General features: G+C 35.7%; 1 protein-coding gene across 1 annotated transcript; it reads right to left on the bottom strand.

The window, feature by feature from the left end:
• Positions 1–2,589: 2,589 nt before the first annotated feature.
• On the bottom strand, positions 2,590–27,078 carry dgat1b (diacylglycerol O-acyltransferase 1b). The gene is made up of 17 exons (XM_073847099.1): positions 26,632–27,078; positions 22,713–22,800; positions 20,725–20,765; positions 16,414–16,499; positions 16,055–16,107; positions 15,384–15,489; positions 13,249–13,377; positions 9,524–9,595; positions 8,925–9,028; positions 8,490–8,528; positions 8,359–8,400; positions 8,231–8,275; positions 7,995–8,107; positions 7,721–7,786; positions 7,443–7,530; positions 3,769–3,831; positions 2,590–3,599 (listed from the first exon to the last, which is right to left on the bottom strand). The coding sequence occupies exons 1-17, from the start codon at positions 26,847–26,849 to the stop codon at positions 3,435–3,437; spliced, it is 1,518 nt and encodes a 505-aa protein (XP_073703200.1). The 5' UTR covers positions 26,850–27,078; the 3' UTR covers positions 2,590–3,434.
• Positions 27,079–27,296: the final 218 nt, after the last annotated feature.

The following is a 27,296-nucleotide window of genomic DNA, read 5'->3' as shown; positions in this document are numbered from 1 at the left end:
TTTTCTGGTGCAGTTACAGCAGAAGTGACAGTGCAGCCAGTGCCCTGCAAATGACCCGCACGCGTCTCAAGTCATCTTACAAAAGATGAGAATAAACACCGAGGAAAACACACACGAACAGTCCAACAAGCAATCACTACATCGTAACATTATTTGTTAACAAATTTTGTTGCACACAATTGTTAAATAGTTTGGGATTGGTACTTTTTTTGTTGAAAGACGTTTCATATGCTCACCAAGAAAGTAATTTTTTATCAAAAGTATCCACCTTTTGTAAATTCAAAATTGTAAAATCATCTTACAAGGCTGTTTTATTTATTTATTTATTTGTAAAGGGCGTTTGACCTTTGCATGTTAACTTTGTAAACTCCTGCAGCGATGTAGGACGATTTTAAAGTTGGAGGAGAATATGAGATGGGAGTTTTTCGACATAAGTGTATTAAGGATTATACAAAGTACGCATGCGCATGACAGAGCTACACAAGACAAGCATTTGAGGTTAAAAAGTATATACATTTTTATTTTTTTTAGGAAATGACCGAAAGTTTCACTAGATAAGGCCCTTATTTCTTGGCTGGGATCGTTTAGAGCCATTTGAAGCTGCATTTAAACGACATTTTGGACGTTCAAACTCGTGGGCACCATTGAAGTCCACTATATGGAGATAATTCCAGAAATGTTTTCCTCAAAAAACATGATTTCTTTCTGACTGAAGAAAGAAAGGCATGAACATCTTGGATGACAATGGGGTGAGTACATTATAATTTTTGTTCTGGAAGTGAACTACTCATTTAACGTGCCTATGGGCGAGATTTCCGGTTCATTAGCCTCTACAGAAAACGAATGTGTTCATAATTAAAGGTGCCATAGAATGCATTGAGAGAATATTTAAAATTGTTCTCTGATATATACATAGAAGGTATATGGCATAGGAAAGGGCAAAAAATCTCCAGAAATGGTTTTACAGGTCCATTTACAACCCTAGGATTTGCCCCTAGAATGAAAGGCTGTTTTTGCCTAATTTGGAAGCTTCATGAATATTAATGAGCTCTGCTCTGATTGGCTGTTTCACAGAGCTCAATAGCTCTCACATGGATAAAAATATATATTTAATTAGGAGCTCTAGCCGCTTTTAATATGCGGTTTGTTGAATCTGCCGTTTTGAATCGCCGACATTTTAGTCTCATGATGCTCATACTGTGATGCATGTGCTCTGTGTAAAGTTACAATGCAGAGACACAAGTACTTACCACACAAGTTGAGCAGCTCATCAGTGATACTCGGGATCTGTAAATCATTCGCCATCATCAGGCAGTTATTTCTCCATCATTCACCATTATCAGCGCAGTAATCCGTCTGTTTATGTGGTAAGTGAAATCCTATGTATTGCAATGTAACAGGCTAGCGCTAGCATTAAGCTAACCGTGTCCCTTGAGTGACTCTGTTTAACTGATGTGCTGACATTACTGATGATTGGGCGATGCAAATGTTGGAGGCGTATTAACGATCTCGGCTGTAACACCGACTGTTTCGTGTTGGAATTGACCTATTTTTCGGTGGTCTTTTGCAAATACTAGATTTATATAAGAAGGAGGAAAGATGGTGTTTGAGACTCAGGGTATGTCATGTCCATGTACTGAACTGTTATTATTTAACTATGCCAAGGTACATTCAGTTTTCCATTCTATGGCACCTTTAATACATTAAAACAATGTGGTAAAACAACAATGTGCAATATCAAGCAGCAAAACGTAACGCTAAAAACAGCTGGAAGTGGATGTAATTTATTGCTGTGATGACAAGTCTAAATTTTTAGCTGCATTATTCCAGTCTTCATTATGATTCTTCAGAAATATATTTTTAATGTTTATTATCAATGCTGAAAACAGTTGTGCTGCTTAATATTTTGTGAAAACCGATTTTTCAGGATTCTTTATGAATAAAAATTTCAAAATAACAATTTGTTTGAAATATGAATCCTTTTGTAACATTATAAATGTCTTTCTGACAGTTTTTCCGATTGAATCCTTCCTTGCTGAATAAAAGTTTTAATTTCTTTAAAAACAAAATCTGACCGCTAACTTTGTAAGAGTTACCTATACCTGCATTAGCTAAGCTTATTATAGCCCAAAGTGGGAATGTTTTAAACTTGATATTAGTTGTTTAACTAAATAAACGGTGACATATACAGCATTGATTTTCTGCGCTGTAATCATTCTTCGGCTGTTCCAATCTTTTCTACGTATGGCAATGTATACTAAACAGATCGCAGCACGGCAAAGCACTATCAGCCTATTAGATAGCACAAGCTCTTGAAGTGCGTTTGTGCCACTGCGGCACACACGATAGGATGTTCATACAATATGACCCGTGGCTATTATAAGACTTATCTCTAAAGCCATTTATCACAAACTTGCACTGATTGTGAGGATCTGGCACCCTCATCATGTGAGGACAAATTGCCCTGGAAGGGCCTGATCTGTGAAAAATAACACACTGCGAGATTACAATGCATCCGGTTCTCTCTAGTGAATACAATTACGCTTGATAAATGCCTCCACAAGAACAAATAACGGTGCCACAATTGCATCGTTTGCACGGTTGTGTATTCTCAACATTCGCCACAGGGCGGCGCACTTTTAATGAACAGGTCCCATAATGCCGATAACGGAGTGCAGATGGCATCTCAACACTAGTGTACAACAGTTTAGATACATAAAATGCAATTTAAAATTATTGTAACAAATAAAACATGAATTTAAAAAAATTACAGTTTCTCTCGTATCCCTTTGCAAAATACCACACATAAAGAATTAAAGTGTCTGCCCACATATTGGTTTAAAAATATATTCATTAAAAAATAGCACATTTCTGTCTCAACATTCTCTCATTGCATATTCTGTCAATTTATGGACTGGCATTTAACTTAAAAACAAATCCCAACAACATATATTTGTAAAGGAAGTCCAGCATGTCCAGTTTGAGGAGTTTTCACAATGTTTAAACTAAATGCACATGTTAAAATGCTAAAAAAAAAAAAAGATAAAACATGGACCTGAGTGTGAGAAAGTCTTCTGAACTGGCGGTACTAGTAATGCATGTAAACACCCTCAAAAATAAGGACAGTTTCATTTAGTGAAGTTAAAATGAGCTCTTGACACCTGTAGAGTCACATTCAGAAGCTTTAAAGAATCTTGTGCGTTTCTACTAGCAGTTCCAGGCACAATTTGCATAGACTGTCTGGTGTAATTGTTCATAAAGGTTTAAACATAGCCTACAGCTATGAGTTTATTTGAAGACTTTATGGAAAGCTGATTGCTGTGACTCATCAATTGTATCAGTGTACTCCCATCAGTACCTCTGCAATATGTAGAAGTCTTACAGCAATATTTTGACGTTTAGCTGCTTAGCCGAGTCCACAATCAACTTTGTGATTACAGAGCTTCAGCGATCGTCAGGTCGTCCTGATAGTGGGTGACATAGTAGTCATGAACATACATCAAAACTGCGATAGGTTGACCGATTATGAGCGAGAGCCACACAGCGGCGTTTCCATAATTACCACGAAGATACCTGGCCACAAACCATGCCAGTGGGAGCTGAAACAAAGAGTTTTTGAAAGATTTTTAAAACCGCAAAAAAGGTAGTGTCATAAAAAAGATAGATAATTAGATACTTTTTACACACACACACACACAAAAACAAAGCTGTATTTGTTTTTTTAATTTAAGAAAATAAATGTAAGTCTTTGTATCTAAACATTCATACCTGTGCCATCATGCCCATAAATGCCCACAGTCTGAACATCCTGAGAGGGACACTGACCAGATACTGCAGACAAAGACATACACTCACATTAAACAAGTTTCTAAGAGGACCTAGTTCTGTGCATTTCTTACATTTTAACATTTGTGAATTTAAACCTGCAGTTATCAAAACTAATTCACTACAGAAGTGAGTCAACTGATTTAGTTCATTACTTACAATGTGTCTGATTCATCAAATGGATCATTGACTTAAAATTCTATCATTATTTTGTCACCCTCACTGCCACTACAAAGCTGTATTTGTTTCACCCTTAGTGCCACTGAAAAGCTAAACTTTGTTTCTGTCAAACAGAAGTTGAAATATTTAAAGATTCAACAACAGATCCTTAACCTGCAGTTATCAAAGCTAAATCACTGAAGAAGTGAGTCATTTGATTAATCAGTTCATTATTCAAAATGAGTCTTGTGTTCAACTGAATCAGATTCAACAAATGACTCATTGACTTTAAAATAAAATTCTATCATTATGTACTCACACTCACTGCAAAGCTGTATTTGTTTCCGTCAAACACAAAAGTTAAAATAAAGATTTAACAACAGGTTCGTAAACTGCAGTTATCAAAGCTAATTCACTCCAGTGAGCCATCTGACTGATTCAGTTCATTATTTGGAATAAGACTTTTGTTCCCCTGAGTCTGATTCAACACTCAATGACCTTAAAATATCATTATCATTATCTACTCGCCCTCACTGCTACTGCAAAGCTGTATTTGTTTCCATCGAACAAAGGAAGATTTAACAACAGGTCCTTAACCTGCAATTATTAAAGCTAATTCACTGAAAACGATTCAACAAATGACTCACTGACTTCAAAATAAAATTCTATCACCAAAGCTGTATTTGTTTCCGTCGAACACAAAAGGTGAAATATTTAAAGATTCAACAACATGTGCTTTTATAGCTGAACAGGCCCTGGTCACAAAGAACTGTCAATGTATGGCAAGAATTGCGTAAGAATGCCTCCTTTTGCGTTTGATGGAAAATATAACAGCATACAAGTTTGGAATGACATGAAGATGAGTGATTCATTTGAATTCACTCATTCATTTAAAATGGAAGGACGACAGAAAGTTAATTTCTTGCTGGCAATATATTATTTAGTTCAAAACTTGCATTATATATATTTTTGTTGTGGTGCTGCTGTTTTAAATCCCAAAGCCCAGTGCATGAAACTTGGGTTGGGTTATATAAACTGATGACTCTCATTTTTGTTTACTACTGATTTAAAGAGAACCAGACTAATAGAGGGATTCCTTGACAGTGCAATAAAAAGTAAACTGATTTTCGTCAATATAATATACATATATATATTATATATTTAGCTAAATTATAAAAATATACACATTTACTGCTGTTTTAAATCCTGAGGAGTTGTGTACAAAACTGGTCAGGTTATATGAATCTAGTGACTCAATTCACACCAGAAAACAGATTCTCACCACAAAATGTTGATTAAGTACTGAAGGGTTGATCGCTGTGTCCTTTAACTAACCTCTAGTAAACTCCAGGAGTCTCGAAACACTGACCTTCCTGTTACCTCTTCACTAGATCAGGGCTGGATGCGCCCTCAGCACATTAGCTCTAAATAAATAAACCCTTTTTAAAATTTCAGCGTATCTTCACACCTCCGGTTTTAAATATTCGTGAGCCGAAACTTCACTCTCCATCTGAGCTTTCGGAGTCATTACTGTGATCTGGGGTCCAGTTCTGAGGCATCCTGTGAAGGTCAATGTTTTTTAATAAGACGGTTAAGAATACTATCTGGCTGCACCTGCGGATTGGACACATCTTCCTCCCTGATTCCTCCCCCTCTCTTTCCCTTCCCCCAGCTCAGCTCACAGCTTATCACAGAGAACAGCAGCCTGATAGGAGCCTGTTCTCCCTCTTCCTCAACGCTCCGTCCTGACCTTCATCTCCTCTGAAGAACGGTGGCTACCAGCCAAACGCTGGGCACCTGCTTCTGAGTCAGGGAAATGAGACGACTGCCTCGGGAGCGCAGAACATCTAGAATTTTACAAATGATTCTAGAATACGCAGCTGCTTCAGAGAACAGCTGCTTGCCGCAACGCCCAAAGAGACCAAAGAGTTTTGATTTTTTGTACATTTATGTTCAGTGAAGTGCACTATTTCGATGCTAAAATACTTTCTTACTTTTCTGATACTTTATTTCCCAGCCTTATGCAGAGATATCTGAAAATATACTATCATTTGAAAGTTTGGGGTCAGTAAGATTTATTTATTTATTTTCATTAAGAAAGAAATTATTACTTAGCAAGGAAGCATTAAAGGATTAGAAATAAAAAATCCTGATAATTTACTCAACCCCATGTCATCCAAGATATTCATGTCTTTCTTCATTCAAAAAGACATTAAGGTTTTTGAGGAAACCATTCCAGGATTTTTCTCCAATGGGAGCCAACAGGTTAAGGGTCCAAATAGCAATATCAATGCAGCTTCAAAGGGCATTTGTGCTTAGAAAGTATATATATATATATATATATATATATATATATATATATATATATATATATATATATAATTTTTTTTTTTTTTTTTTTTTTTTTTTTAATTGTTCCTCAACTGGGATCATGTAAAATATTTTGAAGCTGCATTGAAACTGCAATTTGGACCTTCAAGTCGTTGGCTCCCATTGAAGTCCACTATATTGAGAAAAATCCTTAATGTGTTCCTTATAAACCTTAATTTATTTTCAACTGAAGAAAGAAAGACATGAACATCATGGGGTAAATTATCAGAATATTTTTATTCTGGAAGTGAACTAATCCTTTAATTAATCAAAAGATTATGTAATGTTACAAAAGATTTCTATTAAATCAAATGCTGTTTTCAGTTTTTTTCTGTTTTCTAATTTTCTGTTTATCAAAGAATTCTGAAAAAAGTATCACTTTACAAAAATATTAGACAGCACAACTGTTTTCAACATTTATCATATTGATAAAAAAATCATCAAAATTTCTAAATGATAATGTGACACCTGATAAAGAAATCCAGCTTTATCAACGTGAATAAATTACATTATAAAATTTATTTAAAAATATATATTTTAACAATTTTACAAGATTACTTCTACTGTATTTGTTATCAATAAATGCAGCCTTGATGAACAAAAGAGAACTTTCTAAAACATTAAAAATTTCTACCAACCCCAAATTTTTGAAAGGTATTGTAAGCCAATTGTTAAGTATTAATATTTGCAAAGATAATAAACAACATAAGCCATTAATTATTTTCATGTTATGGCTTATAACTGGTAAATGACTGATATTAAAACAGGATCATTTTTTGTCTAAAAAGTGACTTTAAGTATTTATTTTTTTGAGATTTAAAGATTAACTTCAAGTGAGCCATATACAATCATTACAGTTTATGCTTTTCGTTATTTTATTGGCGTTAATAGTAAACCAAAGTAATATTCTGCATGTAAACACACTAGCTTCTAAAATATTGCAGTGTCTTGCTATTGCTCATGAGAAATAGCACATTTCTAAAATGAGAATAATTCACACAGGTTGTTACCCTGCTCAGACTGTTAACTTTCATTTGCCATGACCTGACAGAATATTTAAAACAGCGTGTGATTTATGCACATCTCACCTCGTGAAAAAACGCAGAGGCGAAAAATACAGCTGATTGGCTCAGTAACTTGCCAGCACCTCTTCTCAGCAACGGCTTGTAAAAGTGCCTTTGAAAACAGGAGAGAGAAGCACATAAACTCACAGTCAGTGCGAACTGTAAATAACCATATATTTCTTGTGGACAGATCACATTATAGTCTCTCTTCATTATCGTCTCTGTGAGTTTTACTGTGTCGTATTTCATCTGGCCTCCCAACAGCTGTCTGCGATCTCTTTCAAAAACCTCCGTTCACTTACCGGAGACACCACTTGTGCACAGGAATATTCCAGTTTTGCCAGAAGTATGTTATTGTCTCGGAGTTCCTAAAAGAAACAGAGTGTCACAATCAATCTGAGACTTAAAATATAAACTCTACATATGAAATAGAAATGGAAGAGACAGAGAAGGCACATAAAAACTGACTGCATTTAAAGCCTATCAAACGCAGTATGGTGTGGAAGAGGTACCTCTAGCCGATCAAATAAAGCTTTTTTTTTTTTTTTCAAAGAAATAACTGTAAAGATCACTCACCACCAGTCACGGTAAAATTCCCGATCTCCAAACCTCAACAGCTCAGCCATAAAGTTCATTGAGGAATGGAAAAACCAGTAGAAGAAAATCAACCAGATGAGATGGTTGGGCACCTAGTAAAACATAGATATCGATATGCATTCTCTTCATTCATCTTTCTTGCATGTAAAAATCCGAACACAGATTTATGTTTCTGTTCTAAGGAGGACGTGTTTGACAATGTTAGTTTTACTTACTGCTAGTCTAAGCAGACGCTCTGTCATTCTAGTGAAGTTCATTTCCTGCAAAATGAAAACCAATTTCATAGGATTAAACAAAGCACCTTTTTTAAAGGCACATTTTAAGATACAGCACACGAACAAACCTGCAATGGCTTCATTGAACTTCGAATGATTGGCACCATCCACTGGAAAACAATAGAAAGAACATTAGATATGAAATATGAAATGAAAATTGCAGGTTTGATGTGATTACCAAACGCACTGTGATGCTCACCTGCTGCGTTAAACCAACCAATAACTGAGTGAGGAGCAACTGCAACAGACAAGCAAATCAGATTTTGATTTCTCACTAAATATAAAACCAAAATGTTAACAATGCTATTTACAGAATCGAGCGCATGTGTGTGAATTAAACGTGTAATTTGCAACAGCTATAACTGGAAGTAATGCTCTAACAAGAAGCACTTTCATAAATAAAAATTACCCTCATATATTCCTGCCATGGCTCCCGGCAGTTGTTTGCAAACAATAAGCTAATTCCCATGATTTATTGCCATTTGCAGATTTAGGCAAGAATGCAATATTCACAAAATAAACAAGGCATAATATACTGTACTGTGAACAAATCTGGTAGTACAACTTATCAATGTAATGATGAGCAAGAACTGTCAATACTGTCAGGAAATATGTTTCTAAGCTAATAGCCTACCATCTCAAAGAGCCTCCTGAGCACAAATCCCATTCGGATGGATTCAGAGCGGGGAAAATTGAGCTCATAGCATAGCGTTGGAGCAAAAACAAAATAATACATATCTGGAAAGAAAAAGACAGTCAAAATACTAACTACAAGTTCTCAGGTCATGTGAAGTTATAACATTTGACGTTATTAAAGGGTAGTTCACCCAAAAACGTTGTAAATAGTGGGGGAGACAAAAAAATTGTTGTATAAAGTCGTTATTTTTGTTTTCTTTGCACACAAGAATACATAAATTTAAGGTTGAAAACTAATGTCACATGAACTATTTTATCAATATCCTTACTACCTTTCTGGGCCTTGAACATTGTAGTTGCATTGCTGTATATGCAGGGTCAGAAAGCTCATTTCATCAAAAATATCTTAATTTGTGTTCTGAAGATGAAGGTCTTACAAGTTTGGAACAACATGAGGGTGATTAATTAATGACATCATTTTCATTTTTGGGTGAACTATACCTTTAAAATTGTTGTTAGATATCATAAAAATAATACAAAATCTTTAATTATGATTGGAAATAGCATTTGGTGACTTGACTGTCAGGCACAGCTTACCCCTGAGAGAGAGATTTCCTGGGTAGGACACATGCGACTGCATACCGCTTGACGCAGATGGAGATGATGGACCTAAAGAAAAGAGAAACTGTCAGGAGAGATAAACAAATCTGCTTCTAAAGCCATTTAAACCTGATGTTCAACTAAAGAATGAGGTCTCTGCAACTCACACCGCATAATCACACAGGCATTTACTGCAAAACATATTGAACTGTCGACCAAACACCAAGGACATCACTAAAATGATTATATTGCAATTTATCTCGGAACCGGTCCCTCCAGGATTTCGCAGTCTTGCAATCGCAAGAATTAAAAGGACAAAAATGAACTGTCATCACTTACTCACCCACATGTCATTCCAAATCTCTGTGCCTTGTCTTTTTTGTGGGAACATAAAAGAAGATATTTTGAAGAATGTTACCAAACAGCTGACAGTAATTTTTTTTTTTTTTTAAATGGAAGTCGATGGCTATTACCAACTGTTCAGTTATCAACATTCTTTAAAGGGGTCATCGGATGCCCATTTTCCACAAGTTGATATGATTCTTAATGAGAAGTCTGTAACACAGGGCTGCTCAACCCTGTTCCTGGAGATCTACTATCCTACATAGTTCAGCTCCAACCCTAAACAAATACACCTGAACCAGCTAATTAATCTCTTAAGTAGCACTTGATAATTACAGACAGCTGTGTTGGAGCAGGGCTGGAACAAAAGTCTGCAGGTAGGTAGATCTCCAGGAGCAGGGTTGAGCAGCCCTGCTGTAACATAATTTGGTAAAAAAAAAAAAACACTCTTTTTACCTTGTCAAAATCAGCCCTTTTAGAGCGAGCTATTCTGTTGCATGTTCCTTTAAATGCCAACGAGTTCTGCTTGCCCCGCCCCTTTTTGCCATGGGACGACGAGCCGTAATGTTTACTTTAGCCACGTTTAGCTGCGAAACTTGCTAACTAGTACATTATTAAGAAAGGCCATTTGCAAAGATGCATAAAAAACCCTTAAACTCACTTCTGCTGTGGGTGAAGCTGCATCACAAATGATTCGCACGAACATAGACGCATATGTAGATCAGGATCAGTGCTTTCCTTTCAAAAACGAAAGTAACACTAATCCTCTGCGTCTTCAGTGGCTCAGATGTCGGGAGTAAATGCCGTCTGCTATGTTCATTATTACATCCAACAACAGAACACCTCAATCTTGTTTTCCTCTGCACCTGAGTCGACACAATGGCGATCGGAATCGACTGTTTCAGTTCAGTGAGGGCGGGTCTAAGGTAAGGCGCTCATGTCAATCAACTATCATGGGAGCGGCCTCTGTTGGTGTGTCGTCACACTGACAAGAAACTGAGAATGACCTGAAAAGGGGTTATTACTTTTAAAGATAAAAAAATACCACTGGATGGATTTTTTATCATTGTAGGTTGGTTGTGTACACAAACTGCCAACACACATTAATGTTCAAACAACATGTAAAAGAGAGTTTTGCATCCAACGACCCCTTTAAAATATCTTCTTTAGTGTTCAACAGAAGAAAGCAACTCATACAGGTTTGAAACAAGATGAGGGTAAGAAAATCATGACAGAATGGCTTGCATTGTTGCCTTATTTCTGCAATTTTTCTGAAAAAATGTTAACCTGAGGGGGAAACGGTGTCTAATACTATTCTGCAGAATTATGAAGATTTCTATGCTGTGTCACTACTTACCTGTGCATTTTATTACATAGACACATAATGATTATTGGTAGGTTTTCACTATAAAACAACACCAAAAAATGCTGCAAATATGTGATAAAAAAGGTGATAAGAATTCATTTTGGGCTTAAAAAATCTGAAAAACGTTCTGTGAAATTATATTGTATAACTGTATAACTTACAGTATGAATAACCTCTTAAATTTTAGCTTATGTATTATGTATTTTAAAAGGATAGTTCACCCAAAAATGAAAAGTCTATCATTAATTACTCACCCTCATGTTGTTCCAAACCTGTAAGACCTTTGTTCATCTTCTGAACACAATTTAAGATATTTTGGATGAAATATGAGAGCTTTGTGACCTTGCATAGACATCAATGCAATTATCAAGTTCAAGAAAGGTAGTAAGGACATTGATAACATAGTCTATGTGACATCATTAATAAAAACTTTATTTAACAATTTACCACATTCAAGAGCCAGGAAGGTAGTAGAGAACATTGTTAACATAGCCCATGTAACATCAATGGTTACCCTTAGTTTTACAAACCTAGAAGAATACTTTTTGTGTGCAAACAAAACAAAAATAACGACTTTATTCAACAAATACTTCTCTGTGTCAGTCGACGCGAATTCATAAGAGTAGCACAATGTAATGCAGGGGCGGAGTGGCAATCGGGAAAAGTCCCGGTCGGCCGGCCGAAGGATTTACACAGCGGATCACAAATTGAACGGGCGCCAGGCGAACGCGACCTGCCTGAGCTTATTAGAATCATTGGCATTACTAAATTCTCAGCGAATAGCGGCCAAATACTCCCACATACTACGGTTTTCCAGTGGTTGAATGGCTTGTTGTATTATATAGATAGGTAGATATACAGATAGGTGGATAGCCTAGATTATATTTATATATAGATTATATATAGATAGATAGATACTTTATTGATCCCCAAAGGGAAATTCATCCAACTATCCATAGTTCCTTGCAGTCAGAATTTTCCCGGTGGATTTTAGTGCCCCACTCCGCCCCTGGTGCTTCTGATGCAGGAGCCATCAAAACGGAGAGAAATTATTGAATAAAGTTATTTATTTATTTATTTTTCAGTGCAAAAGTAATCTTGTAGCTTCATAAAATTACTTTTGAACCACTGATATACCTTTCTAGGCCTAGGAATGTTGTACTTTTGTTGCTGTCTATGCAGGGTCAAAAAGCTCTCAGGTTTCTTAAAACATCTTAATTTGTGTTCCGAAAGTGAACTTACAGGCCTTACAGATTTGGAACGACATGAGGGTGAGTAATTAAAGACAGAATTTTAATTTTTGGGTCAACTAACCCTTAAAACAATGTTTATTTTGCAGAATAGGCCTTCATCAGTGCAAAAATAAATAATTGTAGCAGGATTGTTGCTAAAATTCACATGGCCCAAGAACAACTTTTATGGATGGGGGCTCCTAATTACTGTACCAGGGTCAGATCAATGTCCATATTGCAGCATAGTGTAAACTAGTCTTATAATAGCCAACAGGAGGGCGACAAAAAAAGACTCAGTTTTGGCCATATAGTGCACTACATATACTGAACTAGCAATATGTGACCATGGAACACAAAACCAGTCATAAGGGTCATAGGTTTTCTATTGATGTATGGTTTGTTAAGATAGGATAATATTTGGCTGAGATACAACTATTTGAAAATATAAGATTGCAAAAAAATCTAAATATTGAGAAAATCACCTTTTAATTTGTCAAATAAAGTTCTTAGCAATGCATATTACTAATCAAAAATTAAGTTTCAATATATTTAGAGTAGGAAATTTACAAACTATTTTCATGGAACATGATCTTTACTAAATATCCTAATGATTTTTGGCATAAAAGAAAGATCGATAATCTTGACCCATACAATGTATTTTTGGCTATTGCTACAAATATACCTGTGCTACTTAATACTGGTTTTGTAGTCCAGGGTCACATAAATATGTATTTCATACTCTTCATACTGCTGCATGTAATGTTTTTTACGTATTTACTCACAGGAAAGAGATCTGGAGAGACTGCGGGCCTTCACTCGCGTTCTCTCTCTGCACCACCTGTTAACATCCTTATACGAGTAAAGTTTCAAAAACAGGATGGTGTAGACTCCCAAAGCAAACGCCCCTCCAACTGCATAAAAAGGACACAGAAAGACACGATTAAACAGGCTTATTAGACATAAACGGAATGCAATTCTTCCTTTTAATACCTGAGGTAAACAAGAGGTTTGTAACGCAAATACAGTACACTTCCATCACAACACCACAGCATGCCCCTTTCAATGGTTCATAACTCATAGTCACGTGACCCAGCATGTCCAGACTCATAGCCCATCACCACTGTAGCGTATACAGACCTGGCTCACACTCATATGCTCCCCCTACCACTGCTTTATCAATAGCAGCCATATGCTGGGTGGAAATGGTCCATGCAGGGGCTCTGGAGTGCGCCTATGCCCTAGAGAGATGGACTCAAGGGCTACAGGACCAGCACAGGCCCTGACGGCCCCTGAAATGACCTGACTGTCTGGTACAGGAGCAGTGTGTGCGGTACTAGGCTGACAGATGGAGGCACATTTTCACCTCCTGTGGTGCAAACAGATGAGTGTGGACAGAAGAGCCAGTGAAAGTTGTGGTATGGAGAAGAGGAAGTGTGAGAATATATTTTCTACTCTAATGCATTGAATTTAGGTTTCAATATTTAAAATGGCTAAATATATCATTCTATCACTAATGAGGACACAATTAGAGATCTACTGCTTGAGTACCACTGATAACCATTAGGCTGTGGCTCTAATTCAACGATATGTTTACTGCTATATCTTCTATCGTGAGAAAAAATACAATTCACACACCAGCTGAGTTCATGACATCTGAATGCTGGTATACAGGTGGATTAGTTCATTCTGTAAATTATTATTTGGTTGTGCCCAGTCAGTTTTGCAAAGCTAGATCACCTGATCACATGATATTATACATACATTAATGAAATAACAAACTAAGCTTTTTGTGCTAATGGCTGTCTAGAAAACAAGTATGACAGAGTAAATTAATAGGGATGAACTGATACTACATTTCTTTAAAAAAAAACTAAATATTTAAAAATATGATAATATGATAACAGCTGTTCACCAAGCCTGCATTTATTTGATCCAAAATACAGCAAATACAGTAATATTGTGAAATATTTTTACTATTTAAAATAACTGTTTTGATTATTGTTTGAATATATTTAAAAATGTAATTTATTCTTGTGATCAAAACTAAATTTTCAGCATCATTACTCCATTCTTCAGTGTCATATAAGCCTTAATAAAATCATTCTAATATGATGATTTGCTGCTCAAGAAATATTATTGTTATTATCGACATTTAAAAGAGGATTCTTTGATGAATAGAAATATTTTAGGATTTTTTGATGAACAGAAATACACAAAGATTAGCATTTATCTGAAATAAAAAGCTTTTGTAAAATCATACACTGTACCATTCAAAAGCTCGGAGTAAGTATAATTAAGTAGTAATTATAAAAATGTATACTTTTATTTAGCAAGGATGCATTAAATTGATCAAAAGTGATGATAAATACATTTATAATGTTACAAAAGATGTCTATTTCAGTTCTTCTCAACTATCTATTCATCAAAGAAACCTGAAAAAATCTACTCAGCTGTTTTCAACTTTATAATAATAATAAATGTTTTTTGAGCAGCAAATCAGAATATTAGAATGATTTCTGAAGGATCGTGTGACTGAAGTAATGATGCTAAAAATTCAGCTTTAAAATCACAGGAATAAATAATTTTTCTTAAAATATTCACATATAAATAGTAAAAATATATCAACATTTTACTGTTTTTGATGTCATTTGGATCAAATAAATGTAGGCTTCTTAAAAAACAAATTAAAAAATGTTGTCAAATTAAAAAATATATAAAACACTAAAAACTACAATCAATAATTTTAAATGATACAATTAAATTTATAGTACTAATTCATCACTTAAAAATATACCACAATATTATATTTGACAGTATTAAAAAATAAGTCTCATTTATATATGTTTTTGTGTAAGTGTTGTAATGCATACACAATGCACAATGAAAGTGAATGTATAATGTATATATAATGTCTCACCTGGTGTAATAGATGGCAGCTTCAACACAACAACCATTGGAAAACACAAGATGACTGTTAAATTAAAAATGTAGATCAGCAGGCCAACTTTCTCACTGATCGACCCCTAGAAAACACAATGAGGAAACATTTAATAGTAGGCTACATGTACAACAATACAAACATAAAAACTTGTCTGATAACAACACAATTGCAGACAGCCAAGAACACTAATGAAGCACTATAATCACAAAACAAAGATGCTAATATAAAATAATCATGCAAATCTCAACACGGCAACATAAAAGGACAGACATTATAACATATAATTTGCATTTGGTCCAAATAAAAATACATTTCCTCTCTAACAGCCCAACACTTTGTTTTTTATGCAAGTCTTACACAACATCAGCAAAATGCCTAAACCGTTTACAAGTTCATTCAGTTGCAATTCAGCCAGTTGAGTAAATGTGCTGATACTTTGCAAGCTCTCTAAAATATGCCTGGCTTTTTTTAAAACACAATGAATTAAATTTGCCCTCTAAATTGAACTCTTCACAACCCCTCAATGTAATTCCAAACGCCAAATTATACTGTGTGACATTACTGAACGCCTATATTTTTATGACAACGGCTTTATTCCTTAGGATAACCTGATTAAATGTAGAAATGTGAATGGCTTTTGAACTCACCATGGCTAGTTTCCTCTCGGTATACAACGCCACAAGTATAAAAACATTAGAAACTGCAAGCAAAGAATTGTTATAATGTCAGACATTATTATATAGCTAAAATAAAAGCAGTTGCAATAATAAAAGCATTTTTGCAGGATGTAATGAAGCAGAAGAGAATCAAAAAGCAATTACATACTTCTCAGTCTTTGATAACATGCAAAATTATAGAAACAATCTACCATTTAAGTAGAATAGCAAAGGGAGTGAACATGGGAGTGTCGTCTCCCAACCTAATTTTAATAATGTACCTGTAAGGGCTACAAAAGAATAGGCTAAACTGGAAAATATATACGCTAATCTTTCCTTCAAATACATACCAATGACCAGGCATGCAGCAGGCCAGCTATAAGGGTTTTTGAGGAACAATGACAACACTTGAATGGGGTCCACCAAAATGCCATACCTATGACAAAAAGAATGGATGTGAATTACAAACCAGACATGTTCCACAAACTTTATATGTCTAAATATTTATAAATGATTACATATTGGACCCAACATGTTTTTATTTCAGTACTGGTCTCTTGCTCTGAACCACTGATTATTTGCGGCATTTTGGGCAGGCAGCTGTATACATACTGTCTGCAAGCAGCAGTGTGCAACATGATGACAGCATATGGTTCTCCCAGCATGGGGTTCAGTGTTTCATTCCACTCGGGGAGTGGAAGGCCTGTACACTTATCAAACAAACCCTACAGACTAGATCTTCATCGGCATGACACTTAAAACACAGAGCGGAGCTGCAGAGAATGTGTCTTAACACGTTTGTGTCCATTCAACACCTGCTCAATGGGGGCGTTGGAGATAAAGGTCAGTTGTTTAATGATGTTTGAGGACTATTCTGTTAGTCTTATTCTTGGAGAGACACACTTTTTTATATAATTGATCAAATATTAAATACATCTAATCAATCTATGGCAGCGCCGGCGCTCCGCACACGCACACCACGCACTGCGCGTAGGGCACCAAGTGCCTGGGGGGGCACCAAAAAATCTGGGTCGTGAAAAATCATCACAACAGGCTACTAGTATAAATAACAAATAAAATATGTCTAAAGCATGTTGATATACAAAAGCAAGTTCAGGTATAAAACAATGTTAATTTTAACATTAAACTAATATAAAAGTGTTTATATTCACCGCCTGTGTTTTATCCTATTGGTAATTATTGTAAAATAAACGCTAAAACGCTTGTGTTTTCTGAGTCAGTCAGTCTAGCAAGGATGAAGTTGCCGATCGCCATTTCCTCTTTGGACGTGCCTTTAGAGAAAAATTTATCTTTACAGACTACATAATGAATAGTTTTTGTTTTGTTTCGTTAAAGGTTGTATCAGCGATTTCTAGCCTGAAACATAAAGTGTCAAATTCAGCTGACCTTTCATCACGATCCGCTCGCTGCCTGCCCCATAAATTGTCTGTGAAAAAACCGCGTCTCTCTGGTCAGCCTAGGGTCCGAGATATGCCAAAAAAACAATCGGCACTACCAACCTTTCCACAGATAAACAAACATTGTTCCAACCAATCAGCGTCAGGGGTTTGGTGTTGTGGACTTTCGCTCCGCCTCCCTCACATCCCTGCACCAGTAGGAAAGTCCACAACACCAAACCCCTGACGCTGATTGGTTGGAACACTGTTTGTTTATGTGTGGAAAGGTTGGTAGTGCCAATTGTTTTTTTGGCATATCTCGGACCCTAGGCTGACCAGAGAGACGCGGTTTTTTCACAGACAATTTATGGGGCAGGCAGCGAGCGGATCGTGAAGAAAGGTCAGCTGAAATTGACACTTTATGTTTTAGGCTAGAAATCGCTGATACAACCTTTAAGTAATAATTTAAAGCTTTCTATAAATACATGTATCTTGTGAGTTATGTATTTGCTGAATTTGCTGAGAAGAACTTCTGTTGAGATGACATGAAGGGATCATGTTTGTTTTCAACGTTTCAAGCACCGTTTGCAACGTTTTGTTGATATTGTGAGTGCACACAAATAAAAGTAGACCCTTTACAGTTCCGAGTAATGTATCACTCGTACCTTTATGAGCAAAAATGACGGAATATTTTAAATTGTTTCCACTGCAAAAATGCAAGTGATTGCGCTGGCGCCTCCCATGTCCTGCAAAGCGGCTCTCCGTACAAACGATTGCATTTGTGCCTAATACCACACATTCATATTATTTTAACGTTGAAATGAACATTGTTTTATACTTTAACTCTTTTAGGCCTAGATCTATATTTATTTTAGGCAAGTTGTGATTGTCTGAGAAGGCAAAATTGATCAAACACAATATGATCAACTCATTCTCTGCCGCTGCCGCTTGGCCGTTACTTTAAAAATCAAAAACTTATATTTAACGAACAAAAAATGCTCCAAACGTTTTTTCTAAATTAACTTAATAAAAACTAAACGAAATATAATCACGTTGCGTTACATACAAAACTGGACTATTTTACTAGCTGAAACAATAGTGCAGGGCTCTTATGTGTGTGACAGCAATGCTCACCGTAAATAATACTAATAATTGTAATTATTATAATTATTATTTTAATTTGTAGACTAAATAAATGGGTGCACTTAAGACAGTAAACTGTTTATAATGAAAGCTTTATTTTTAAATACCCTTTTAGAGCTTTGGAAATGTGTTATACTATTCATTCTTAACATGTAACCGAATTTTGGCGATTTTATTATAAGCTTTTCACCCAGAGTTAGATGCATGCTTCACTGTTAATGTTATTATTAAATAAGGCCTCTTATTACATTGCATTCAGTTTGAGAGCAAAGGAATGACAACATAACCTGTAAATTGTTTGTTTTGTATTGCTTTTTACCTTTTCCTCTCCAAACTCTATCGTTTTTTACAAAATTCAGGCGATTTTTTATTTTAAAAAAAATAAGGCAAAGCCGTTTGAACCGCGCTGTTCAATTATTATTTTATTTTAGTGCGTTAAAGTCATAGACTGTAAAAAATATGGACGTAGTGTCCGTGACGTCATCCGTAGGTAACCTAAGAGAACCTAACTAAGAAATTCTGAATGGTTGTTATTCTTTTGGTGGTGGGGGGCACCCAAATGGCTAGCGCCGGCCCTGATCTATGGTCATTAAGTGACCAATGTGTCCAATTTGATATGAAAAATCAAATATTTTTATATACAGTTGAAGTCAAAAGTTCACATACACCTTGCAGAATCTGCAAAATGTTAATTATTTTAACAAAAAGGTTAAAGGGGTCATACAAAATGCATGTTATTTTTTATTTAGTACTGACCTGAGTAAGATATTTTACATTAAAGACATTTACATAAAGTTCACAAGAGAAAATAATAGTTGAATTTATAAAAATGACCCTGTTCAAAAGTTTACATACACTTGACTCTTAATACTGTGTTGTTACCTGAATGATCCACAGCTGGGTTTTTTTTTTTGTTTAGTTATAGTTGTTCATGGGTTCCTTGTTTGTCCTAAACAATTTAACTGCCCGCTGTTCTTCAGAAAAATACTTAATTTCCAACAAATTATTTGGTTTTTCTGCATTTTTGTGTTTTTGAAACCATTTCCAACAATAATTGTATCACTGATGCAAGAGCTGGGGGGTGAAAACATTTGAACAGAATGAAGATGTGTACATTTTTGTACATTTTGCCTAAATATCATAGTTTTTTCCATTTAGTAAAGCCCTTGAGAAGCTACAGAAGACACTTACATTTTTCCCAGAAGACATTAGGTAAATTTACCCTGATCTTTTCAAAAAGTGTTTTCCTTTGGAGCATCAGTGTGAAAATATGGATCTCAAAATCATATAGCCATTGCTGTTCAAATACACAAAAATGCTGAAAAACCAAAGAATTTGTGGGACCTGAAGGATTTTTCTGAAGAACAGCAGGCAGTTTAAGTTTAACAGGACAAACAAGGGACTCATGAACAACTATCACTAAACAAAAAAAAACCCCAGCTGTGGATCATTCAGGTAACAACACAGTAGAATGTGACAGGGTCATTTTTATACATTTAACTATTATTTTCTCTTGTGGACTGTGTGTAAACGTCTTTTATGTGAAATATTTTAGTCAGGTGAGTGCTAAAAAATAACATGCATTTTGTATGATCCCTCTTATTTTGGTAAAATAATTAACATTTTGCAGATTCTGCAAGGTGTATGTAAACTTTTGACTATTCTATATAATTTGACTATATATATAATTTGGATATGCCCTTTTGTTCAAGAGGAGTCAGAATAACTGCTAATTTCAAGTATGTGTATTGATATAGCCAATTTTAGAATAAAATAATTGTACTACAAGCCACAAATCTCCCATGAAAGTACTGTGATGTACATCGAAAAAGAAAAAAATGTAAGCTAGGGACTCAGTCCATTGGTTGTTGACTGGATAGAGGAAGATCTGAATATGAGCTTGCAGTCATAAGAGAGAAGTGAGTTTTAAGTGGACTAAATGATTGGAAAAGTCCAGAATATGTGAATGTGAGAAGATTGAGTTATAATAAATAAAAAAATGAAACATGCATGGATAAATCATTCAATACATAATGAATTTTCATTTCTTACAGACTTTAAGCATTCAAACTGTGTGTTTTGGCTGTCTCCCAAGAAACTGCATACTGTATTTGTTCATACCTGAGAAGGTTTTCCAAGAACAGGCGTGCATTGCTCAAAACCTGTAAAAGAGTAGAGACACGCATTCATGAAGAAAACAAATGAAAACCAATGCAAGAATACATCACTAAGACTATCTAAACATGTCAGAACAACCCGAATAAAATCCACCAAAGATCCTTATTCACTGTCTGTACACAGTTTGCAGAGATATATTGAAATTCCTGTCCATAAATCTATACAGAAGACAGACACACTTATTCATATGTATGGAATGAGAGAGAACAATGGAGAAGAAGACGAAGAAAATGCAAATGCAAGCAGAGCCATACCACTGGAATATGAAAGGAAAAAGTCCAGCTGAAAAAATTGCAGAGGACAAAATAGAGTCGTCTCAAAGCTCGCATTAACAGTATGTTGAAAAGCGTGAATGCATTCTTCACAGTTTTGAAGACAAGGACTTGGCTGGCTGTCCTCCATGTTCAGCTAGTGTTTAGACAGACAAGCTGTTTCGAGATGTTTATTTTTAGGCGTCACTTGGCATTAAGTGTGTCTCCATAAACAGACACACTGATCAACGATTCTTCACATGCCACATGACTGCCACACACCATCAGACGTTACTCAAAATGTGTAACGGCAATACAATTCTGTCACTGAATAGTTTATGCAAAAATGAAAATTTACTCAATATGTGTTCAACCTCAGGTCATCCAAGATGAAGATGAGTTTGTTTCTTCATTAGAACAGATTTGGAGAAATGTATCACCCTTTTATCACTTGCTTATCCATGGATCCAGTGCAGTGAATGGGTGCCATCAGAATAAGAGTGTAAACAGCTGAAAAAAAATTAAATAATGCACAGGAAATCCACAAGACTCCAGTCCACAAATGAACCTCTTCTGATGTGAAACACTGCATGTTTGTATGAAGCAAATCCTACATTAAACAGTTTTTAACTTAATAAAATAAGAATCCTCTATCCGTAATATTGCATTCTATGTACAGATCAAGCACAGTTTACACTCTAAAGCAGTTCTAAGAAAATATATCAGTGGATTTTAATGTGAAAGGACAACAGGGGTTGGACTTTCTCACTTTAAAGAAGTCATCGGATGCCCATGTTCCACAAGTTGATATGATTCTTTAGGGTCTTAATGAGAAGTCTATAACATACTTTGGTTAAAATCTCTCAATGGTGATGTAAAAAACACTCTTTTTACCTAGTCAAAATCAGCCGTTTTTAGAGCAAGCTATTCTGTTGCATGTTCCTTTAAATGCTAATGAGCTCTGCTCGCCCCGCCCCTGTCTGCCGTAGGATGATGAGCCGTAATGTTTACTTTAGCCACATTTAGCCGCGTTTAACTGCGAAACTTGCTAACTAGATTAGTTTCTTACGAACGCGTAGAGGGTCGTGTGGATTACTTGTGGATTATTGTGATGTTTTTATCAGCTGTTTGGACTCTCATTCTGACGGCACCCATTCACTACAGAGGATCCATTGGTGAGAAAGTGATGTACTGCTAAATTTCTCCAAATCTGTTCAGATGAAGAATCAAACTCATCTACATCTTGAATGGCCTGAGGCTGAGTACATTTTCAGCATATTTTCCTTTTTTCCATTAACTATTCCTTTAAGTAGTTCGAGAGTTCAAGTCCAAAAGGAGATATTTTAGCTTTAAGATCTCATGCTTCTATCAGACAGAAAGACAAACTATTCCATTTGACTCATATACATTATATGAACACAGTATACCCTTAGAAACAACAGCAATTTGGCTTCTTTTAAACCATAACATAATATTTAAACTCCTTTAACCTTTGTAACTGCCTTATTTAAGAGGCAGTAAAAATTATTAGTAGTACTAATCTTTGGTAGCACCTCCGAGCGAGAGGAATTGTTTACAACTCATGCGGATACTGTGACACAGTTTAACTAGAAGAATTAGTAGGCAAGTCTAAGCATGCAGTCTAACAAGGATCAAAGTATGTGACTGTTTCAAACTTACCAGCATTACCACACACCAATTCAGGATGCCTCTGTAATTTTTGAAGCTGCTCGCAGAACTCAACATTGACTCCTGCAACTTGTGGCAACTATAAGGAAGGAAATAAGGTGGACATGTATTAAAAACAGTAAACAAGCAGTTTCCTAAACACCTGTTTGTTGCTATACAGTGCAAAATGGCTCTGATACGGTAGTGTATTATTGTGTGATCAATGGCTAAAGGTTGATCTGAGGATTTTGACTCAATCTAAATCTGATTTGCTTATTCCATTTTATCCGCCATTTTGGAATGAAAACAAGGCTGAGGTGGGAGAAGTGAGATGGGCAAGCATACAATGTTTTCGCAGGTGGCACTGACATTATCTTTAATGGGAATAATAAAAAACTTTAGGTAATACAATGGTTTTCATTCATTATTCATTTGGGCTTCCATACTGACAGAAAAGCTAATCATGCATAATTGTTTGCTCTCGAGTCACTTCAATAATTTTCAATATAACATGAGGAAGTTCTTATAAGGTGTGAACATTGTGCACTAATGCTGCGTTACAGGCACAGGTTTTTTAACTGGAAAATCACCACTTCAAACCACGACTCACGACTTTGTAGCGTTCCAGGCAAGTCACGCCAAACTGCCTGGGCACATTTATGAATTACTATTATTTTTATATTATTATTAATATGATTGCAACGTTATATTGTCCTAAGTTCTATTTTTCCACCGTGTGTCACTTGCATAAACACCGCACCCATTAGGGCTGACTTTGTTGTTTCGCGGGCTATGTTACGTCAGAACTCGTAACTGGGAGTACATCGATATAGTACGAGTTCACGAGTGGGAAGTCACGGGTTTGACTGCCGTTCCAGTGCACTTTCACTGGTAGAAGGTCGGAAAAACACGGGTTACGGGTTGCCTGGAACGCGGCATTAGCTGCCTGATTATACTTGTAAATGTGAGATCTTTTGTATAGTGCATGTTAAAATAGTTTCTTAAAAGAGAAAAAAAATTAAGGCAAACTCCTCTACCTTAAGTTTCATACTTTCATATTTATCCTGCTGTTGTTTATACTTTACCTGTGACTTTTTTATTTACTTCTGGGGTTTTCTGGGGTACTTTTTTTTGCCACAGGGATTTTAAGTTTTTGTTAAAAAGTTATAATCCATGAACCGAACCAGCTAAAATGTGAATCACAATGTTACAAAATTTGAAGCCAAAAATAATTTGAAAATCACACAACTAAACAAAGGCACAAGCAGTGTTGGGAAAAGTTACTTTTAAAAGTAATGTATTACAATATTGCATTACTTCCTAAAAAAGTATTAATTACATTATAGAAAGTTACGCCTTATGTTACTTTTGCGTAACTTTTTAAATCTGGGAAGGGCTTGCTTGTTTGTTTTTTAATATAAAAGTTATATTTTTAATACCTTTTCAGACAAAAAAGTGAAATGTAAATTCATGTCTATACAGTAAAATGCAGGAGAAGGGTTCAACACTCTTCAGCAAAAACATTAATGCTCGTGAAGGGGCAAGTGAAAAAGAATTTTACTTGCCGGACCAGACAAGTAACCTGATTAAAACATCAATAACAAACAATAGCTAGGGCAGCACCAAAACTTTGGTGAGAATGATTCAGATTTGATTACTTTCAGTGTAAACGGTGACTGATGACAGATAATATCAAGGTTGCGTCAGTTGAGGCTCGTGCAGCATCTGACTCACGGAAACATCTAAACTAATAGGCACAACAGCACACACAAAGAAACAAACATGAACAAACATATTGGGTTGAAAAAAAGACAAATACTGTATATAACATATGATATAGGTAGGCAACATCACATGACCAAGACAGCACGACTGCAAATGTGACATTGATTTATACAACAGTAGTTCAAAAAACAGGTAGTTAATATTAACTTTTAGACACATTATTGATTGTTTTTGCTAAAGAAAATAGTTCTAAGTAAAGTCGCACATCTCTGGGCAACACACAGCGGTGTTTTATTTCTGAATGATTGAGCATTTTTTAATCAATTGGGTCAGTAAGCCATTAATAAAGTCTGTTTGAACGAATTGGTTGAATCAGTGACTCACTCATTAAGACAGTGACTTGCCACCACCTACTGGTGGTTTGCTTTCATTTTTAAAAGTATCGTTGCATTATGCATACATTTCAGATTGATATGTTAAAAAAGTAAAACATTAATCTTATAACATTATTTATGCATTTGCAATTTTACTGTGTGAATGCATTTATGAAACCTCTTATCTTCATTAATCAAAGAGTAAATACATCTAAATGGCACTTTTGATGTAGCTTCAGTGTTTCCTGTGCAGTGGAGTTTGTTGATACTGATTTCATTTGAATAGTAACAACCATTCAGAGTCTAATTATTCTAACTGGATGTATTGATAAAATGTAAGAATTTGACATAAATGATGACTCGTACATTTAGTAAGGTTAGGAATATATTGCCCTTCATAAAGTTAAAAAGTGTCCTAGAAATCAGTTTAAGGCAAATATCACAAATATGATTAAAGTAAGACCACATAGAGCAATGATGAGACTATTGCTTCAGAATAGATGACATTTATGGATTGAGTTTATTTGTGCCCTAGAAAAGTAACTTTTTTACTCTGACAAAAAAATTTGTTGAAATTGTTTTTTTTTTTTTTTTTTTTGAGTGAGATGAATTAATGAATGCTCACATTTAGCATAGAACTACAGTAACATCATGTTCACATAGTGCACACAACGCCTCCTTACTTCCGATTTCTCTCAACAGGGGGACAGGAGACTTATCAGTCAATAAATGGGAAAACAAAGTAACTGGCGTTACTTATTTGAAAAAGTACTAGTTACTTGAAAAAAGTAATTTGATAACGTAACTCGTATTACTTGTAATGCATTACCCCCAACACTGGGTACAAGACTGTGTACTTACCGGCTTTATGTTAATTGCAAAACATGCATGTAATTGAATAGTTTGAGAAGATCTGGAGAGGGTCTTTATTACAAATTTACAGTGCTTAATGAGAGTGGGCAGATTTGTTTGCAGAATCATGGGTAATGTAGTTTTTCACCAGGAATGCTCATGTTAAACATGATTATTTAAAATTATAAAACGGTTAGTTCCATTCCTTAATTCTGATTGGTCAGCAGCTGTGTCGTATTCATGATACGGCACTGCTATGACCGCTTCACTCAATGGTTTTTTGTATCATTGAACCCCCTTAGCAACCACCCTTAGCAATGTAAACACAGCAGCAGTAGTTAGGGACTACTTTTTACAGCGGAAGGCAGTTAATGATTTTACTTTATGAAAACGTACAACTCAATATATATAAATTAATATATATTTTTGATTTTAATATTTTTATTGTGTGGTAACCGTTTTATAAAAGCAATAAGGTAACGTTACTTGAGGCCGTGCTGTATCATGAATAAATCAGCACGGCCTCTCGTACCTTATTGCTTAAATATAAAATAGTTAACATATGGGCTGATGGTTTTAACAAAAGCTAACAATTCAGTAGCTTACAGCAGGTGAAACTTAATTCAGGAAATGACTGCACTCTAAAAACATTGAGGACACGCCCCTCCTCCCAATATTACAGATCATTGGTCAACGTTTATTTATTTATTTAACATCATATTCCTAATCCACTATGTGGTATATCCCTAATATCTAATATTTGTTTTACAGAATTACGTAGGTAATTATCCTGAAATCATCACATATATTATTTTCTGTAACAGCAAGAATAAGGGAAATAATTTTTGGGATATAAGGGGTTAAATGTCCAGTACTGTGCCACAAACGCACACTGGCGAATCCTGCCTGGTCTCTTTGCAGTGACCATCTATCTTTGTCTACAGCAACCTGCGTTTTTGCATGACGTCCTGACACTGTACCTCATTTTGTCGTAGCGATCGCATTTTTGCTTGCTGTCTTCGTTCAGCTGTAAGTTTTTCGTGAAAGACTCCCGCGTCTTGGGTCCGCTTTTGAGATCACTGGCTGCTGCTGCCGCGGTCGCTCCGTTTCTGAGTTTCACAGTCTCGCTCTTTGCGCTTGTGATGGTCGCGCGTCTGCGATTCCGTGTGATGGGCCCAAAATCATTCTGGTCAATCATGATTCCAGCTAATTTACAGCAAGCCCTCAGCAAACGAATGAAATAAGCCGCGTCTACGCAGGAGTTTCATTGGGCTCTGCGACCGGAAAAACAAGCTTTTGCTCAAAGCCCCAGTTTTGCAAGCTCCTGGGCTGACGCAAGATTTGTAATAATACTGTTTGACTCAAATGAATGTTCGTGGACTTTAGCACGTTTGACAAAAACACCAGTCTCAGGGAGGTTTACGACTTTCCCCCGGATCTAGTTCCTCGTTCGTTCTGGCATGTAAAAAGACTCGTCTAAGCCAATAGGAGTCAGTAGTGTATAAAAGTTTAACTCCAAGGTGCCATAAAGGTCATACTGTGATATTTCACAAAAATACATGACCTTTATAAATAATATAAGGAATACGTTGACTGTGTTGAAACTCGTAGCCATTTCTTTGTGGAATAAAGATGTTATGGACTT

The sequence above is a fragment of the Garra rufa genome, chromosome 9, assembly GCF_049309525.1.
Source record: "Garra rufa chromosome 9, GarRuf1.0, whole genome shotgun sequence".
Taxonomy (NCBI): Eukaryota; Metazoa; Chordata; class Actinopteri; order Cypriniformes; family Cyprinidae; genus Garra; species Garra rufa.
Note: the sequence above shows the minus strand (reverse complement) of the source record. Positions and strands in the feature narration are given on the sequence as shown.

Coding starts and splice junctions, on each gene's coding strand:
- dgat1b (XM_073847099.1), bottom strand. CDS start 26,849: ATGATTGACCAGAATGATTTTGGGCCCATCACACGGAATCGCAGACGC. Junction 16,108..16,413: donor TGCTGCATGCCTGGTCATTG/GTATGTATTTGA, acceptor CTTTGCTTGCAG/TTTCTAATGTTTTTATACTT. Junction 9,029..9,523: donor AGGAAATCTCTCTCTCAGGG/GTAAGCTGTGCC, acceptor TTTTCTTTCCAG/ATATGTATTATTTTGTTTTT.